This window comes from Oncorhynchus tshawytscha, linkage group LG05 (assembly GCF_018296145.1).
Source record: "Oncorhynchus tshawytscha isolate Ot180627B linkage group LG05, Otsh_v2.0, whole genome shotgun sequence".
In the NCBI taxonomy this organism is placed as follows: Eukaryota; Metazoa; Chordata; class Actinopteri; order Salmoniformes; family Salmonidae; genus Oncorhynchus; species Oncorhynchus tshawytscha.
Window position 1 is genome coordinate 51,129,316 of NC_056433.1, and position 20,973 is coordinate 51,150,288.

The window sequence follows — 20,973 nt, forward strand, 5'->3', positions numbered from 1 at the left end:
TAATATATTGAGTGACTACACTGTACGCATGTGGTGTTACAAGAGACCACAGCTCAGCCCTCTACTTTACAATAGAAGGCTCTGCAATTGGGCCTGGAAAATGCCACCTGTCGTTTCCCGTTTCAATCTTGACAGCAATGAACTACACACAACCAATACCAATGTAAAAAATGTAGGGTGAATAAATTAGTGAAATTCCAGACAAGGAAAAGTAACTCAGTTTAATTAAATACACATCACAGCATGTCTAATCTAGTATAATTATATGTATGGAACCAAAATATAGTCACACCAATTACCACATAAAATGACTAATGTACAACAAATGACACAGAATGGGCAAAAAAAATATTTTTCTAAAGCATATTCTAAAATGAAAATGGTCCAGGATTCCTCTTCATTTGGTCCAGCTGACTTTAGGAATATCGTAATGTTCTGTCAGGGTGTCCAGGTGATGGTTGAAATCCTGCAATACAACAAAAATACCTTTGTTTATTGTAAATTCCAGGGGTTTGTAGAACTCAAATCTCCAAGTGTATTTTCTGAATTACAGTAAATTCATGCAGATGTTTTCAAATAATATGGTCTTACCTCAACTCTCCGCTTGTGAGTTTTTTCTGCTTTGTTCAAAATTCTCTCCATTTGCTGAAATAAACATTTAAAAAATTGGGTGTGAATATTGGTATTTGAAACAGGAAGTAGGTACTTTTATCCCATGACTAACATTGTCTCTATTTCAGTGCTAGAACATCAGTAGGACAATACATTTAGGACAATGATTATTACCCTCTTCTCTTGCATCTTGACAAAAGCCATTTGAGCTGGTGTTCTTTTGTCAATGTATCCACTCTTGGTTTCCTCCTCTTCATTTTTATTTGTATTCATTTTCTGCTCCAAACGATGCTTCTTCTCTTTGTTCTTCTTCTTTCTAAAATAGTAAAATAATGCCAACAGATGAAGGGTTGTTAGTGAGGAGTTAGCTAGCCTGCTACATAGCTAGCCTACAACAGCTAGAGCTTTGAGGGAAATACTAGATTAGGCTTATATGTTTGTTTACTTTTATTTATTTTATTTAACTAGGCAAGTCAGTTGAGAAAAAAATTCTTAATTACAATGACGGCCTACCAAAAGGCCTCCTGCGGGGACTGGGGTTGGGATTAAAAATATATAAATATAGGACAAAACACACATCACGACAAGAGAGAAAACACAACACTACATAAAAGAGAGACCTAAAACAACAACATAGCAAGGCAGCAACACATGACAACACAGCATGGTAGCAACACAACATGGTACAAACATTATTGGGTACAGACAACAGCACAAAGGGCAAGAAGGTAGAGACCACAATACATCAAGCAAAGCAGCCACAACTGTCAGTAAGAGTGTCCACGATAGAGTCTTTGAATGAAGAGATTGAGATAAAACTGTCCAGTTTGAGTGTTTGTTGTAGCTCATTCCAGTCGCTAGCTGCAGCAAACTGAAAAGAGGAGCGACCCAGGGATGTCTGTGCTTTGGGGACATTTAACAGAATGTGACTTGCAGAACGGGTGTTGTATGTCGGATGAGGGCTGCAGTAGATATCGCAGATAGGACGGAGTAGGCCTAAGAGGGTTTTATAAATAAGCATCAACCAGTGGGTCTTGCGACAGGTATACAGAGATGACCAGTTTACAGAGGAGTATAGAGTCCAGTGATGTGTCCTATAAGGAGCATTGGTGGCAAATCTGATGGCCAATAGGTTAAGAACATCTAGCCGCTCGAAAGCACCCTTACCTGCCGACCTATAAATTATGTCTCCGTAATCTAGCATCTAGCTGGGGTGAAAGAGGAGCGATTACGATAGAGGAAACCAAGTCTAGATCTAATTTTAGCCTGCAGCTTTGATACAGTGGGGCAAAAAAGTATTTAGTCCGCCACCAATTGTGCAAGTTCTCCCACTTAAAAAGATGAGAGAGGCCTGTCATTTTCATCATAGGTACACTTCAACTACGACAGACAAAATTAGAAGAAAAAAAATACAGAAAATCACATTGTAGGATTTTTAATGATATTATTTGCAAATTATGGTGGAAAATAAGTATTTGGTCACCTACAAACAAGCAAGATTTCTGGCTCTCACAGACCTGTAACTTCTTCTTTAAGAGGCTCCTCTGTCCTCCACTCGTTACCTGTATTAATGGCACCTGTTTGAACTTGTTATCAGTATAAAAGACGCCTGTCCACAACCTCAAACAGTCGCACTCCAAACTCCCCTATGGCCAAGACCAAAGAGCTGTCAAAGGACACCAGAAACAAAATTGTAGACCTGCACCAGGCTGGGAAGACTGAATCTGCAATAGACAAGCAGCTTGGTTTGAAGAAATCAACTGTGGAAGCAATTATTAGGAAATGGAAGACATACAAGACCACTGATAATCTCCCTCGATCTGGGGCTCAACGCAAGATCTCACCCCGTGTGGTCAAAATGATCACAAGAACGGTGAGCAAAAATCCCAGAACCACACGGGGGGACCTAGTGAATGACCTGCAGAGAGCTGGGACCAAAGTAACAAAGCCTACCATCAGTAACACACTACGCCGCCAGGGACTCAAATCCTGCAGTGCCAGACGTGTCCCCCTGCTTAAGCCAGTACATGTCCAGGCCCGTCTGAAGTTTGCTAGAGAGCATTTGGATGATCCAAAAGAAGATTGGGAGAGTGTCATATGGTCAGATGAATCGGAAATATAACTTTTTGGTAAAAACTCAACTCGTCGTGTTTGGAGGACAAAGAATGATGAGTTGCATCCTAAGAAAACCATACCTACTGTGAAGCATGGGGGTGGAAACATCATGCTTTGGGGCTGTTTTTCTGCAAAGGGACCAGGACGACTGATCCGTGTAAAGGAAAGAATGAATGGGGCCATGTATCGTGAGATTTTGAGTGAAAACCTCCTTCCATCAGCAAGGGCAATTAAGATGAAACGTGGCTGGGTCTTTCAGCATGACAATGATCCCAAACACACCGCCCGGGCAATGAAGGAGTGGCTTCGTAAGAAGCATTTCAAGGTCCTGGAGTGGTCTAGCCAGTCTCCAGATCTCAAGCCCATAGAAAATCTTTGGAGGGAGTTGAACGTCCGTGTTGCCCAGCAACAGCCCCCAAACATCACTGCTCTAGAGGAGATCTGCATGGAGGAATGGGCCAAAATACCAGCAATAGTGTGTGAAAACCTTGTGAAGACTTACAGAAAACGTTTGACCTCTGTCATTGCCAACAACGGGTATATAAACTTTTGTTAGACCAAATTCTCATTTTCCACCATAATTTGCAAATAAATTCATTAAAAATCCTACAATATGATTTTCTGGATTTTTCTTCTCATTTTGTCTGTCATAGTTGAAGTGTACCTATGATGAAAATTACAGGCCTCTCATCTTTTTAAGTGGGAGAACTTGCACAATTGGTGGCTGACTAAATACTTTTTTCCCCCACTGTATGTGTTGGGAGAAGGACAGTGTACCATCAAGCAATACTCCCAAGTACTTGTATGAGGTGACTACCTCAAGCTCTAAACCCTCAGAGGTAGTAATCACACCTGTGAGGGGAGGGGCATTATTTTTACCAAACCACATGACCTTTGTTTTAGAGGTGTTCAGAACAAGGTTAAGGGAAAGCTTTGTTGTAGAACATTTAACACAAAATCCAGCGAGGGGCCAGCTGAGTATAAGACTATCATCTGCATATAAATGGTCGAGAGAGCTTCCTACTGCCAGAGCTATGATGTTGATGTAAATTGAGAAGAGCGTGGGGCCTAGGATTGAGCCTTGGGGTACTCCCTTGGTGACAGGCAGTAGCTGAGACAGCACATTTGACTTGGAAAAACACTGCACTCTTTGAGAGAGGTAGTTAGCAAACCAGCCCAAAGACCCCTCAGAGACACCAATACTCTTTAGCCGGCCCACAAGAATGGAATGGTCTGCCGTAATCAAAAGCTTTGGCCAAGTCAATAAAAATAGCAGCACAACATTGCTTAAAATCAAGGGCAATGGTGACATAATTTAGAACCTTTAAGGTTGCAGTGACACATACATAACCTGAGTGGAAACCAGATTGCATACCAGAGAGAATACTAGACATCAAGAAAGCCAGTCAGTTGATTATTGACAAGTTCTTCCAACACTTTTGATAAACACGGAAAAATAGAAACAGGCCTATAACAGTTAGGATCAGCTTGATCTCCCCCTTTATTTAAAGGACAAACCATGGCTGCCTTCCAAGCAATGGGAACCTCCCCAGAAAGGAGAGACAGATTTAAAAAAGGTTGGAGAGAGGCTTGGCGATGATAGGGGCAGCAACCTTAAAGAAAGGGTCTAAACCATCTGACCCATGACAAATCAGGACAGGCCATTTCACTGAGCAGGCATTACGAACACAGGCTGTAAAATAGTAATCACGAAGGTCATTACAGAAAACACCAGACAGATACCCATCAGGATAATTTGTGAGGATAACATCAAGGACATTAGCCTTTTTTTTTTTGGAGTCATACCTTGTGGGATTGGTAATAATCTGGCAAAGATTTAGGGAGCTCATTGCTTTAGGACTTGGTCAGGTGGTTTAGGTCACCTAGCCGGACAAATTCAGACTTAGTGTAAGGGGCCAGGAGATAGCTTGAGGCAGGTAGGGTAAAGAACGGTGCTGATGGACTGATGGCCGGTGCACTTAAAAGATACATACATTTGAGAAGGCTAACACTATGTAACTATTTACAGTGAACAAAATATGATTTAGCTGTTGTTACCATGTTTGATAGTTTAAAAATAAATAAAATGTATCCGTTATTTTACCAGGTAAGTTGACTGAGAACACATTCTCATTTGCAGCAACGACCTGGGGAATAGTTACAGGGGAGAGGAGTGGGATGAATGAGCCAATTGTAAACAGGGGATTATTAGGTGACCGTGATGGTTTGAGGGCCAGATTGGGAATTTAGCCAGGACACCGGGGTTAACACCCCTACTCTTACGATAAGTGCCATGGGATCTGTAATGATCTCAGAGAGTCAGGACACCCGTTTAACGTCCCATCCGAAAGACGGCACCCTACACAGGGCAGTGTCCCCAATCACTGCCCTGGGGCATTGGGATATTTTTTTAGACCAGAGGAAAGAGTGCCTCCTACTCCTACTGGCCCTCCAACACCACTTCCAGCAGCATCTGGTCTCCCATCCAGGAACTGACCAGGACCAAAAGTTAGCAAGATGGTTAGCTGGCAAAAAAATAAAAATAAACTTTTGCAAATTGTAAAGTCTACAAAACACAGTCCACTCTGTGAAATATTCTAGTTTTGGAAACAGAAAACTGCATGGAGATGTTTCATCGATGAGAAAATGTACAGTAATGTCGGACAAAATTAATCTCACTCCTACTTCCGGCCACTGAGCTTCCTCTCATCACCATATTTGGTAGTGAGTGGAAACGCCAACCGGATGCTTCACATTTTTAAATCTGGTGAAATATCTGGCTCATTATTCTAGCTGTATTAGCTGGTTTATAGGGACAGAGAGCTAGCTACTTTGCTCCTTTACTCCATTTTAAACATACTACGGTGTGGACAATTTTAATAACACATTGACTTATAAGTAATAATAACATGAAATACATACTTTTTACCGGCGGAAACAACGCCTATTCCTTTCAGTTTCAGGGAACCTTTCTGGACGGTTGCGTATTGGTCCGACATATTTGTTGTTGATGTAGATTTCGTTCTTCCTCTCTCGCTGTTACGCAAATGAGTTTCATGAATGGTACTCTGTTGCCACCTTTGGCAGAGTACTGTGCGTTCATTCCAGCAGGTGGCGATTATGAACGTCAAAACACATGCGCAGTGGCCTGTTGTGTTAGCCAATCCTCAACGCTTCACGAAAGGATGGCAGGGTACGGTTTATTCTGCTCTACAATGACAATGAAATGCCTTGTGACCAATACACCCGTGTGGTTTTGTATGAGTAACCTGTTGTATAAAATTCCGACATGTGGATACGCAAAGAAAGTTGGTAAGTAACGTTAAATTGCTTCTATAAAATGTATAATTTAATCTAGCTAACGTTTGCTCCATTAGAAAATATAACTGAGTAATGAACAATACACAGTTACAGATAAATAGCAGGCACGGTGAGCAAAAGTTATTTATATGATTACAATATGAGTAGTTAACATAGATGGTTTAGCTGACAACGTCACGAAAACGATGTGCACGCTTCAATGGGGCAGAAGCCTGTGTGTTGTTGTGATTCTGGATGGCCAGATAGTTCAAAAGGGTCCAGCTGCTACGTCATCTCCCAGGGTCTCTATGCTCCCACCTACTGATATGTCATCTCTCATGAAAAGTGGGGGTGTCGAAAGGACTGGGCGTTTCGAAAGGAACCATGTAAGGAGAAGTCGGGGTTTCATGGAACATTTATTCGATAATACCATGTCTTGTTTTCACTGATTTCATGGCAATGCTAATATGGAAAAAATGTGCTAGCTAGTGTAACAACAAGTGTGCTTGTGCTACAATAAGTGTAACAACGTATTTGAGACAGCAAGTGCTCATTGTGCAAATGTAATTTTTTTTTTTAAACAAACCTTGGAGACGAAACATAGTTTACATGTTGTCAAAGCCTACTTGGACTCTGGGTCCCCACATTTCCTGTGATAAATAGCCAGATTTTTGACCTGGTTACATATACATTGAACAACACAGAAGCTTTTCAGCATGTTTCTGTACCAACTTAGGGAAACCCTGCAATAGAGTACCACAGAATGAGTCATAATACCCATAAAACCTAGCAGTCAAACAAGAAAATGGTTCCAATCATTTTTCCACCATTCATTTTCCCCATAAGGATATTAGAAACACTTCAAATAAGGGCTGTGTTTTGTGTAGGCTTATCCTGGCAAGAGGTTTTGCTAACCATGTAAATCTCTCTAGGACAAGATGACTTATCAATCAATATATTTGCCTGTATTTACCCCCTCAGCATGAAATGCTAATTAGCTGGTAATATGGCTATCATAAAGAACTTCAAATGTCATGATGATCTGGATGAGACTGCCAAATCGAGGCAAAGGTGGAAATCTCTGGATTAACTATCTAAATTTAGTCATGAAGAAATTTGCTAAATTTCTTGAAATTTACAATTCTTTAAACTGTCTTGTGCAAGTTTTAAATTGACATAATGCCTGTTAGCAAAGGTGTCAGCTAGTGATGACGTGCAGGAGCTTGCAGGAATTTGTAGTCTTGCATGATGTCTACTTTGATGCTAATTAGCATTTTTGAATCTGAGAGTAATCGAGCTGAGTATATTGATACAAGTCACCTTGTCCAAGAGAGAGTTACACGTCACACCAGGGTAAGCCTACATTCTAGCAGTTGACATATGACGCCTCCTAGTGACCATGTTGGAAGACCACCGCATTTATTCTAATGAAAATAGCTGAGTGGCTACCCCAAGCTGTATGAAAATACTGCCTAAAACTACAGTGAACAAAAATATAAACGTATTGTTGGTTTCATGAGCTGAAATGATCCCAGAAATGTTCCATGCGCACAAAAAGCTTATTTCTCTCAAATGTTGTGCAGAAATTTGTTTACATCCCTGTCAGTGAGCATTTCTCCTTTGCCCAGATAATCCATCCACCTGACAGGTGTGGCATATCAAGAAGCTAATTAAACAGCATGATCATTACACAAGGGCACCTTGTGCTGGGGACAATAAAAGGCCACTCTATAATGTGCAGTTTTGTCAAGACAACATAATGCCACAGATATCTCAAGTTTTGTGGCAGTGTGCAATTGGCATGACTGCAGGAATGTCCACCAGAGCTGTTGCCAGATAAATTAATGTTAATTACTCTACCATAAGCCGCCTCCAACGTCGTTTTAGACAATTTGGCAGTACGTCCAAACGGCCTCACAACCGCAGACCATGTGTTACCACGCCAGCCCAGGACCTCCACATTCGGTTTCTTCACATGTGGCCAGGTCTGAGACGAGCCACCGGAACAGCTGATGAAACTGTGGGTTTTCACCACCGAAGAATTTCTGCATAACTTGTCCGAAACCATCTCAGGGAAGCTCATCTGTGTGCTTGTCGTCCTCACCAGGGTCTTGACCTGACTGCAGTTTGACGTAGTAAGTGACTTAAGTGGGCAAATGCTCACCTTCGATGGCCACTGGCACGCTGGAGTGTGCTCTTCATGGATGAATCGTGGTTTCAACTGTACCAGGCAGATGGCAAAAAATCAAATAACATTTTATTGGTCACATACACATGGTTAGCAGATGTTAATGCGAGTGTAGCGAAATGCTTGTGCTTCTAGTTCCGACTGCACTAATATCTAACAAATAATCTTAACAGATTCACAACAACTGCCTTATACACACAATGTAAAGGGATGAATAGGAAATGTACATACAAATATATGGATGAGCAATGGCATGCGGCATAGGCAAGATGCAATAGATGGTATAGAATACAGTATATACATATGAGATGAGTAATGTAGGATATGTAAACACTATTAAAGTGGCGTTATTTAAAGTGACTAGTGATACCTTTTTATTAAGTCCATTTATTTAAGTGGTCAGAGATTTGAGTCTGTATGTTGGCAGCAACCTCTCTATGTTAGTGATGGCTGTTTAACAGTCTGATGACCTTGAGATTGAAAAACAGCTTCTGTCTCTCAGTCCCAGCTTTGATGCACCTGTACTGACCTCACCTTCTGGATGATAGAGGGGCGAACAGGCAGTGGCTCGGGTGGTTGTTGTCCTTGATGATCTTTTTGGCTTTCCTGTGACATCGGGTGCTGTGGGTGTCCTGGAGGGCAGGTAGTTTGCCCCCAGTGATGCGTTGTGCAGACCGCACTACCCTCTGGAGAGCCTTGCGGTTGAGGGCGGTACAATTGCCGTTCCAGGCGGTGATACAGCCAGACAGGATGCTCTCGATTGTGCATCTGTAAAAGTTTTAGTGTTTTAGATGACAAGCCAAATTTCTTCAGTCTCCTGAGGTTGAAGAGGCGCTGTTTCGCCTTCTTCACCACGCTGCCTGTGTGGGTGGACCATTTCAGTTTGTCCGTGATGTGTACACCGAGGAACTTAACTTTCCACCTTCTCCACTACTGTCCTGTCGATGTGGATGTTTTGTTGACGTTGAGTGAGAGGTTATTTTCCTGACATCAAACTCCAAGGGCAGTGAATAGTCCCTGTAGGCCATCTCGTCATTGTTGGTAATCAGGCCTACCACTGCCAATTTGATGATTGAGTTGGAAGCGTGCATGGTCATGCAGTCATGGGTGAACAGGGAGTACAGGAGAGAGCTGAGAACGCAACGTTGTGGGCCCCCAGTTTTGAGGATCAGCGGGGTGGAGATGTTGTTTCCTACCTTCACCACCTGGGGGCGGCCCATCAAAGTCCAGGACCCAGTTGCACAGGGCGGGGTCGAGACCCAGGGTACGCGGCTAGGGATGCCATCCGGGCCGGCAGCCTTGCGAGGGTTAACACGTTTAAATGTTTTGCTCACGTTGGCCATGGAGAAGGAGAGCCCACAGGCTTTGGGCCATGTCAGTGGCACTGTATTGTCCTCAAAGCGAGCAAAGAAGTTGTTTAATTTGTCTGGGAGCACGACGTCGATGTCCACGACAGGGCTGGTTTTCTTTTTGTAATCCGTGATTGACTGTAGACCATGCCACATACGTCTTGTGTTTGAGCCATTGAATTGCGACTCTACTTTGTCTCTATACTGACGCTTGTTTGATTGCCTTGCGAAGGGAATAGCTGGATTGTTTGTATTCGGTCATGTTTCCGGTTGCCTTGCCATGATTAAAAGTGGTGGTTCGCGCTTTCAGTTTCTGGTTAGGGAAGGTTTTAATAGTCACAGCGGGTATGAGACATCTCCGATGAACTTGCTAATAAACTCGCTCACCGAGTCAGCGTATACGTCAATGTTGTTGTCTGAGGCTATCCAGAACATATCCCAGTCCGCGTTATCGAAGCGTGGAATCCGATTGGTCAGACCAGCGTTGTATTGACCTGAGCATGGGCGTTTCCTGTTTTAGTTTCTGTCTGTAGGCTGGGTGCAACAAAATGGATTCATGGTCAGCGTTGCCGAAGGCAGGGTGTGGGAGGGCTTTGTATGCATCACGGAAGTTCGAGTAGCAATGATCCAGAATTATGCCAGCTCGTGTTGTGCATTCAATATGCTGAAAGAATTTAGGGAGTAATGATCTTAGGTTAGCGTTGTTAAAATCTGCTTGGGGGGGTTATACATGGCTGTGACTATAATCTAAGAGAATTCTCTTGGAAGATAATGCAGTCTGCATTTGATTGTAAGGAATTCTAGGTCAGGTGAACAAAATAACTTTTTTTATTTTTTATTTAAAATTTCATTTCACCTTTATTTAACCAGGTAGGCTAGTTGAGAACAAGTTCTCATTTGCAACTGCGACCTGGCCAAGATAAAGCATAGCAGTGTGAACAGACAACACAGAGTTACACATGGAGTACACAATTAACAAGTCAATAACACAGTAGGAAAAAAAGGGGAGTCTATATACATTGTGTGCAAAAGGCATGAGGAGGTAGGCAAATAATTACAATTTTGCAGATTAACACCGGAGTAATAAATGATCAGATGGTCATGTACAGGTAGAGATATTGGTGTGCAAAAGAGCAGAAAAGTAAATAAATAAAAACAGTATGGGGATGAGGTAGGTAAAAATGGGTGGGCTATTTACCGATAGACTATTGTACAGCTGCAGCGATCGGTTAGCTGCTCAGATAGCAGATGTTTGAAGTTGGTGAGGGAGATAAAAGTCTCCAACTTCAGCGATTTTTGCAATTCGTTCCAGTCACAGGCAGCAGAGAAATGGAACGAAAGGTGGCCAAATGAGGTGTTGGCTTTAGGGATGATCAGTGAGATACACCTGCTGGAGCGCGTGCTACGGATGGGTGTTGCCATCGTGACCAGTGAACTGAGATAAGGCGGAGCTTTACCTAGCATGGACTTGTAGATGACCTGGAGCCAGTGGGTCTGGCGACGAATATGTAGCGAGGGCCAGCCGACTAGGGCATACAAGTCGCAGTGGTGGGTGGTATAAGGTGCTTTAGTGACAAAACGGATGGCACTGTGATAAACTGCATCCAGTTTGCTGAGTAGAGTGTTGGAAGCAATTTTGTAGATGACATCGCCGAAGTCGAGGATCGGTAGGATAGTCAGGATAATAGTAGAGAGAATTATTTATTTCAGCTTTTATTTCTTTCATCACATTCCCAATGGGTCAGAAGTTCACATACACTCAATTAGTATTTGGTAGCATTGCCTTTAAATGGTTTAACTTGGGTGAAATGTTTCGGGTAGCCTTCTACAAGCTTCCCACAAGTTGGGTGAATTTTGACCCAATCCTCCTGACAGAGCTGGTGTAACTGAGTCAGGTTTGTAGTCCTCCTTGCTCACACACACCTTTTTAGTTCTGCCCACAAATTGTCTATAGGATTGAGGTCAGGGCTTTGTGATGGCCACTCCAATACCTTGACTTTGTTGTCCTTAAGCCATTTTGCCACAACTTTGGAAGTATGCTTTGGGTCATTGTCCATTTGGAAGAACTTTTTGCGACCAAGCTTTAACTGATGTCTTGAGATGTTGCTTCAATATATCCACATAATTTTCCTACCTCATGATGCCATCTATTTTGTGAAGTGCACCAGTCCCTCCTGCAGCAAAGCACCCCCACAACATGATGCTGCCACCCCCGTGCTTCACGGTTGGGATGGTGTTCTCCGGCTTGCAAGCCTCCCCCTTTTTCCTCCAAACATAACGATGGTCACTATGGCCAAACAGTTCTATTTTTGTTTCATCAGACCAGGCGACATTTCTCCAAAAAGTACGATCTTTGTCCGCATGTGCAGTTGCAAACCATAGTCTGGCTTTTTTATGGCTTTGTAAGAAGCATTTCAAGGTCCTGGAGTGGCCTAGCCAGTCTCCAGATCTCAACCCCATAGAAAATCTTTGAAGGGAGTTGAAAGTCCGTGGTGCCCAGCAACAGCCCCAAAACATCACTGCTCTAGAGGAGATCTGCATGGAGGAATGGGCCAAAATACCAGCAACAGTGTGTGAAAACCTTATGAAGACTTACAGAAAACGTTTGACCTCTGTCATTGCCAACAAAGGGTATATAACAAAGTATTGAGATAAACTTTTGTTATTGACCAAATACTTATTTTCCACCATAATTTGCAAATAAATTCATTAAAAATCCTACAATGTGATTTTCTGGATTTTTTTCTTCTCATTTTGTCTGTCATAGTTGAAGTGTACCTATGATGAAAATTACAGGCCTCTCATCTTTTTAAGTGGGAGAACTTGCACAATTGGTGGCTGACTAAATGCTTTTTTGCCCTACTGTGTGTGTATATGTATGTATGTATGTATGTATGTATGTATGTATGTATGTATGTATGTATGTATGTATGTATGTATGTATGTATGTATGTATGTATGTATGTATGTATGTATGTATGTATGTATGTATGTATGTATGAAATTTCATTTACATAAGTATTCAGACCCTTTGCTATGAGACTCCAAATTGAGCTCAGATGCATCCTGTTTCCATTGATCATCCTTGAGATGTTTCTACAACTTGATTGGTGTCCACATGTGCTAAATGCAATTGATTGGACATGATTTGGAAAGGCACACATAGAAGGCCAAACTGAGCTACCGGGGGAGAAGGGCCTTGGTAAGGAAACTCTTTTGCCTGAATGCCAAGCGACACATCTGGAGGAAAACTGGCACCATCCCTGCTGTGAAGCATGGTGGTGGCAGCATCATGCTGTGTGGATGTTTTTCAGTGTCAGGGACTGGGAGACTAGTCAGGGTTGAGGGAAAGATGAACTGAGCAAGGTAGAGAGAGATCCTTGACGAAAACCTGCTCCAGAGCGCTCAGAGGCTATCCAGAAGGCAGTGAGGGCAAGGTTCACCTTCCAACATGACAACGACCCTAGCACACAGCCAAGACAACGCAGGAGTGACTTCGGGACAAGTCTCTGAATGTCCTTGAGTGGCCCAGCCAGAGCCCAGACTTGAACCCGATCGAACATCTCTGGAGAGACCTGAAAATAACTGTGCAGCGACGCTTCCCATCCAACCTGACCGAGCTTGAGAGGAAGCTGCAGAGAAGAATGGAAGAAACTCCCCAAATACAGGTGTGCTTAGCGTCATACCCAAGAAGACTTGAGACTGTAATCGCTGCCAAAGGTGTTCAACAAAGTACTGAGTAAAGGGTCTGAATACTTATGTAAATGTGATATTTCAGTTTTATTTGTAATACATTTTCTAAAAAACTGTTTTTGCTTAGTCTTTATGGGGTATTGTGTGTAGGTCGATGGTGGGGGGGGAAACAATTGTAATACATTTTTAAATAAGGCTGTAGTGTGGAAAAAGTCAAGAAGTCTGAATACTTTCCAAATGCACTGTAATCCATGGTATCCAAGGATGTACCCTTATTCTCTTGGGACATTCACTGGGACCTTTAAATGTGCAGACAGGGTGTCACAGCTCTCAGTATCCGAGGACAGAAAACATCAAAAAGAAACAGGCTGTATTATACTGAAATTAGACAGCCCTGAATATTATGTTGCTATATCTCTCTGTCCTCAGTTTTTCTCGCTAGGGACTGGAACCGTAGAATCTTTTACTAATGTTCTCCAACAAAGGTACCTGCCCTTATCCAGAGTAGCCTACTCTCCATTCTCTGACAGCTGGAACTTCTAGCTAAACCTTTCACCCTTTTCCATGGCTGTTCGCTACCTAGCCATGTGGACGATTGGAGGACTTCCACCAGACTGGTCTTCCAACATGGTGCCTGGTGCGGTTTCTAGGTGATTTGTGATGCAATTGCAAGCACTTTAATGTCTGAAGTAGAGGTTTTCACGGGCCAAAAAAGTTGGGCTTTCCCACCCGGACCCAGTATGCATAAATATAATATTTTAATATAAAGAACCATTGCAAATAAACCAGAGGACAACTAGACACGTTCCGTATAGACCTGGTTGGAACCAGAGCCGTCTGATCTGAGTGAGGGAAGCAGCAGAAAATACATTTTTAACCAGAGCTAATAAAGCGTGAGAGGAGGGAGAGTGGTGCCCCTTCAGCAGGCAGCCTATCCTTCTCCTGTAACTTTACATTTTAATTCCATCTTCCATTTATTAGATATTTTCTAACTTCTGCCACACACGGGGTGAGGCTCTGACTGGATGCCTGTTGCTGCTTTGATGAATTATGATTGGCCAACCACAAGCTACACCCTCCACTTGTGAAAAGCAAGAGAAGCACCATAAATGATCAAATTTCTCTCTCCCTCTACCTCAATAGTTGCGTTCGGATCTGTGCGGACCCTTCTGGACAAAATTAAACATACCTGAGGCCCATGACAATCATATCAGATCCGACCCAGACCCCTGACATTATTTAGAATTCTGGTTCCGGACCCACTCGGGTCCCTGACCGGGTCTCGGGTATTCAGGTACAGGTGGATCTGTGGATCTGAAGACCTCTAGTGTGAGGTAGCTATCTACTTGCTAGTAGGAGTCTATGTGCCGCTTTATGGTCAGGATGTCCACAGTGATGCACAGTTCCTATCATAACTTCCTGTGTGACTTCATGTGCAATCAAAATAGCTCTTTCACCCACACCCACTGAATAATTGCCTGTATCCTCTGTATGCCTTTGCCTGTCCATATTATCTCTGTAAATGATGAAGTATATCTCAAGGCACTGCACCTTTAGATTACATCTGAATGTTGCCTTGCCACGTAGCATTCAGGACAATATCAAGTTTCAAGTTGTATTAGTCGTATGTACAGGATACGCATGATATACATCGTCCAACGAAACGCTTAGTTGAAGGTTTCTCCTCGACAATGCAACAAAAATAAACAAATAAAATATATGAACATGGAATGTAAAGTAAATGACAGTAGAATAGAATAATACATTTTCTAATACAGGAAGGCACAATTTATAGTCCAATATTTACACGTGTATTGGGGAAGGGGAGATGGAGGCAAGTGTATTAATTGAGCAGAATAATAAGAGTCTGGTAGCAGCAGGTGTGATGTGTGTGTGTGTGTGTGTGTGTGTGTGTGCGTGCGTGTGTGCTAAGGTCCGGAGAATCAGGGCAGGTGGTCAAGTCCAGTTCAAGTGTTCAGCAGTCTGATGGCTTGTAGATATAAGATAGAGCCTGTTGTTGTCAGACGTCATTCTCCGATACCGTCTGCATGACGGTAAGGGAGATAACAGCTCATGGCTGGGGTGTGTGGGGTCCTGATGATGCTGCGTGCCTTTCTCAGGCACCGTTTCAAGTAGATATCCTGGATTGCTGGGAGCACGGTCCCAGTGATCTACTTGGCCGTCTTCACCACCCACTGGAGGGCCTTGCAATCGTGGACGGAGCTATTCCCGTAACAGACCGTGATGCAACCGGCCAGAACGCTCTCGATTTTGCAGCGGTAGTATTTGGAGAGGACCCGGGGCGGAATGCCAAATTTCTTCAGACGTATTAGGAAGTAGAGATGCTGTTGCGCCCTCTTGACAAGAGTGGTGGTGGTGTTGGTCCATGTCAAGTCCTCAGTGATGTGGACGCAGAGGATCTTAAAACTTGTGTCTCTACTGCAGTCCCGTTGATGTGGATTGGTGCATGTTCCCTCCTCTGCTTTCTGAAATCAACAATCAACTCTTTTGTTTTGCTCACATTGAGGAAGAGGTGTTTGTCATGACACCACAATGCCAGTTCACTTACCTCCTCCCTATAGGCTGACTTATTGTTGTTGGTAATCAGGGCTACATCCGTGGTGTCGTCAGAAAACTTGATGATGGAGTTGGTGTCGTGCAAAGCCACACAGTCATGGGTGAACAGGGACTACAGCAGAGGAAAGAGGACACCCCTGGGGGGCCCCTGTGTTAAGAGTCAGTGTGGAGGAGGTGTTGTTGTCAATCCTCACAGCCTTTGGTCTGCCTGTCAGAGTGTCCGTGATCCAGTTGGAGAGGGTGGTGTTGGAGCTTGGAGAGAACAATAGTGTTGAATGCTGAACTGTATTCAATGAACAGCATTGAATGCAGTTCACATACTGTAGGTGTTCCACTTGTCCAGATGTGTTACGGCTGTGTAAATAGCGATGGAAATGGTATCTTCCGTGGATCAGTTGGATCTTTAGCCAATGTTAAATCTATTGCATTCATTAATTTACCTGATTTTTAAGACTTTATATCTATAGATATGGGATCAATTAGATGTATTTAACGTAAACACTGGGCAAAAATGCAGAAGAGCACAAATCATGAGTCCAGTTTTGTTCATGTTCTCGAACTCATTGTTTCCATGTTTTATAGTATGACCAGTGATAGCAATGCTGAAGTGTAGAATGAGTCATAACAGGTTTTTATCCCAACTTGTTTTCTCTCTGCCAGCTGCCAAAGGGAAAGGCAAGGGCATTGTAAAAGGTGTGCTGAAGGGGCCGGAGTTGTGTAAGGACCCTGTGAAGCTCACCTCTCATGCTGTCGGAGTCAACATTTTTAAGCAAGGAGACAACCCTGCACTTAAACCACACAAGGAATACCCAGTGGTAAGTGCTCAAATGTGGTACTACCTTGACAAAGAGAGTTGGAGATCAGTTATGTTTTTGTGGGATTTTGAGATATAGCTTTCACTTGAAAAATATAAATATATCCTGTTTAATGCTCTACTTCCTGTTAATGCTCTACTTCCTGTTAATGCTCTACTTCATGTCCATGAATATCAGCTTTTGTTATAAACATGTAGCGTTGTGTGTTTTTATTAATGAATAAACACAAAAGCTTTATAAACTATTTAAGTGACACCAAGCTTCTGCCTCCCAGGCTCTTCCAGTTACAGCTGGGTCCCCTTAAGAATATCCACGAGCTGGAGCCAGATAGCTGTGAATACTGGAAGGTCCTGAGGAAGGAGCATGTGGCGCTTTAACAGGTTACACATAGGGAAGAAGCTGTAGGACCCTGGGCAGCGATCAGCTGCTATAGCGCAGCTGTAACCAGACACTATAGCGCAGCTGTAACTTGACTGAGTCAATACTCTCAGCTTGCATGTCATCCTTCTGCTGAAAGGGAATAACCCATCACCTCGAGAACTTGGACTTTGTACTGTAAACTAAGGCAAATAGAAAGACCTGAATTTTGAATCCATCTCAACTTTTGCCTTTCGATTTCTTATCTCAAATGTTACCATGTCTAGGCTTCTTTGAAAAAGATTACGCATACAGACATGTTATTTTAGAATTATGTGAGGGTATGAGTTTTGATTCACACCTTGCAGATAGCATCTGTAATACTCTGTGAACATACAAGAGGATTTCTCTTTTGTCTCTCCCTTCTGTCTCAGTATGTGTAGCCCATCTATGTCTGTTCAAAAAGTGTATAACATTGTTGGCAGTATACAAAGCGTGTGAAAAGTTAGGATTTGGCTTGACACCAATCACATCAGAAGCCAAACGTCATTGACAGAAACAAACTTGAATTGTTGTGTCGTTGTCCTCCAGGGTCTAGCTATCTAAAATCGTCCCTTTTCATGGATAGAGACAGGGATTTGGACTTTTGGTTTTACTTAATTCTCTGTGCTGGCCAATTATTATAAGGGAGAATTCTGATCCAACCATAAATTCATACATTGTGCCCCTGGCCTGAGAGGATGGAAGATCAACATGTAGATAGTTTAATTAACTGGTCAGGCACATCATTGCCCACGAAAGGAAGTTAGGCTAGCGAGCAAGCATTTTAGCCAGGCAGCCTAGGACAACAAACTATAAAAGTGTGTACTGTATGACATAGACCGTTTAGGCAACATAAAAGAGTAGGATGGCATTTGCATTTCCCTACAAGTAGGGTGAGTCAACATGTTTTTTCTACTTACACATACACACAGAACTCAGTACCATGGACTGACATCTTATTTAGCTTAAGTTGATTGGACTAAATCGTTTTTGGTATATTTTAGTAGTCAGATGAAGTGTAACTTACTCCTCAGCCTGAAGTGTCCACACTTGCGCCAGCGAATAGCTAGCTTTTCGCGTAGCACCGACTGGTAAGACATTACAGGAGGGCGGTCATGTGTGCTAGCACGGCAGAGGTCCCAAGTTCGCGTTCAGAAAAATGAAGGCCTTGTTTATTCTCGTCACTTGTCAGAGAGAGAACACCTAAATACCTTTTGACCTCTGCTTATTTCGTGCAAGATTTTGTGTATCAATGGTGAATAAAATGACTGCTTTGATTATTCTGTAAGTGATTATTTTGATTATTCTACACAGTGGCGTGCTCATGGATGCCAAGGGAAGCCAGGCTCCCCCAAATATTTGACCAATACCAAAATATTAATACAATTATATTTTGTCTCTGTGTTTTCATAATTTGAGTGTCTGAATCTCACTGGAGACATCATCGGAGCGAGGGAAACAGCGCCCCCCTGTCTCAGTATGTGTAGCCCATTTATCTGTTGCTATCTGGACCTAAAAAGTATAACATGTTGCCCCCGTAGCATTTGATTGAATGATACCAGCAAGCATTTGGACAAAACTTCAGTGTCGGTTTCTGGTCTGCTTGTGTTGATGTCCTGCAGTAACTAGCTTGCTAAATCATCCCATTCCTAAGCCATGGATGGAGATGGGGATTTGGACTTGTTGTTTTGACTTAATTCTCTGTACAGGCCAATGATTGTGATGGCGATTCTGATCTAACTATAAATTGATATGTTGTGCCACTGGCCTGAGATGATTGAAGTTGAATATGTAGCCTAGCAGGATCCCATTAACTAGCTAGCAAGAAAGGAGGTTTGCATTGGCATTCAACTAGTCTACAAGTATGGTGAGTCCAAAAAAAATTGTTTTGCTTAATCACGCCCACCCACACACACACACACAGACTGAAATCTGTACCATGGACAACCACATGACATTTAGCAACATTGATTGAACAAAATTGTTTTGGGTATATTTTAAGTTTGTTTTCAGTTGTATTAAACTAAGCATGTATAGCCTTGTTCATTTGATGATGTTGAAATGGTACTGGAATAGCAGAGGCAGTGCTCCTGTTGTTTTTATGCTGACTTGTGGTAACTGGTTTTAAATCAGTAGTTGTTTAGTAAACTGTTGAAAACATGAACTTGCTTGACCATGCTGCTGGTGAAATTACTGTTACATGCAATATTTGCTTTGTGGATTTCACCACTCTGGTTTTGTGATTAAACAAAGGTGTGGTTGAATTTATTCTGCCACTGTGGCTTCCCGGGTAGCACAAAACGTCTGGCTCACATCTGGCCTGATTCCGGCATGCCAGATCTAAAACTGCTGGCCCAGGTCTGGCAGCCGGATCCTGCCCGAAATGAATGTCGGTACAGACTAGGCCTGAGTCATTCGGGACAGATCTGGCAGCCTGAACTGAGCCAAAGCTGCCATTTTAGGGCCAGAATCATCCCAGCAATGGCCCAAATCCACTTGACCCCCACCCACCCAGGAATCGAACCCACAATCATGATGTTTCGGGCGCCATGGTTTTTTCCAGTGACAGCTATGGTCGTTGTTTATTTTGGCTAAAGACTACATTTGTAAATTTAATAGGCTATTGGAATAATTCAACATGCATGGTTATAAGCTGCAACACTCCTTCAGCCTAGGTAGCAGATGATCAAATTGAAGTTATAGGCCTATGTTTTTGGAAAATACAATTATTCTCTGTCTTAGGATACAACACAGTGCAATGAGAAATGTATTATTGTTAGTACACAATTATTGTTTTTGCTGTAAACTGCAGTGATGTAGGCTAATATGAATAACCCCTCAAACGTCCTTTTGTGTTTCATGCAGAAATAAAGCCCTGATTATACAACCATTAGGAACAGTTTTTGCTTTATTCTCTACAGTACAAGGTCCAGAAAATGTCATTAGACCACTCATGGTGTATTTTGTTAAGATGTATCGACATTTACACATAGGCTATAGCCTATTGTTCTATGGTAGGCCTATGAGACTGAGATGTGCTGTCTGTCATAGACAGTGGTGTAAAGAACTTAAGTAAAAGTACTTTAAATTTAAATTAAGTAGTTTTTTGGGGTATCTGTACTTTACTATTTATATTTTCAACTACTTTTACTTCACTACATTGCTAATGAAAATAATGTACTTTTTACTCCATGCATTTTCCCTGACAACCAAAAGTACTCGTTACATTTAGAATGCATAGCAGGACAGGACAATTGCCCATTTGCACATTTATCAAGACAACATCCCTATTGCCTCTGATCTGGTGGCCTCACTAAACACACGTTTCATTTGTAAATTATATCTGAGTGTTGGAGCGTGCCCAAGGCTATCAGTAAATTTAAATAACAAGAAAATGTTGCTGTCTGGTTCGTTTAATATAAGGAATTTGAAATGATTTATGCTTATTAAGTATATTTTAGCGATGACATTTACTTTTGATACTTAAGTATATTTAAAACAGAATACTTTTTAGATTTACTCAAGTAGTATTTTACTTGGTGACTTTCACTTTTACTTGAGTCATCATCGGTTCCTCGTTTTGTGTTGTCCGTTGTATTTTTCTTTTTACTCAACTATGACAATTTGCAACTTTTTCCACCACTGGTCGTGGATCATGTATCCCAAGTCATCCTATAATTAACATTGCCACCAGCATATGACTAAAAATCGCTAATGCCATTATACTAAACCAGGATTGGCCGGATGACTGAAATTAATAGAACTGTGAGTGGGGTTCGAAAAAAAAATCTGTAGTAAAATCGAATTCATTTATACTAGAGATGATCTATGGTCATTCTCCATCTAATGGCTCAATTTGTTGTTTTTTGTATTATTCCATCACCTGCCGAATAAAACATATCATATGGCCCTACTTCTGAAAAAG

The 20,973-nt window shown here is 42.2% G+C and overlaps 1 protein-coding gene and 1 pseudogene across 1 annotated transcript; one reads left to right on the forward strand and one right to left on the reverse strand.

Moving 5' to 3' along the window:
- Window positions 1–207: 207 nt before the first annotated feature.
- On the reverse strand, window positions 208–5,781 carry LOC112250794 (protein FAM32A-like). Its single transcript, XM_024421234.2, has 4 exons — window positions 5,650–5,781; window positions 787–928; window positions 592–645; window positions 208–466 (listed from the first exon to the last, which is right to left on the reverse strand). The coding sequence occupies exons 1-4, from the start codon at window positions 5,724–5,726 to the stop codon at window positions 398–400; spliced, it is 342 nt and encodes a 113-aa protein (XP_024277002.1). The 5' UTR covers window positions 5,727–5,781; the 3' UTR covers window positions 208–397.
- LOC112250795 lies at window positions 5,775–19,938 on the forward strand (annotated as a pseudogene).
- The last annotated feature ends 1,035 nt before the right edge of the window (window positions 19,939–20,973 follow it).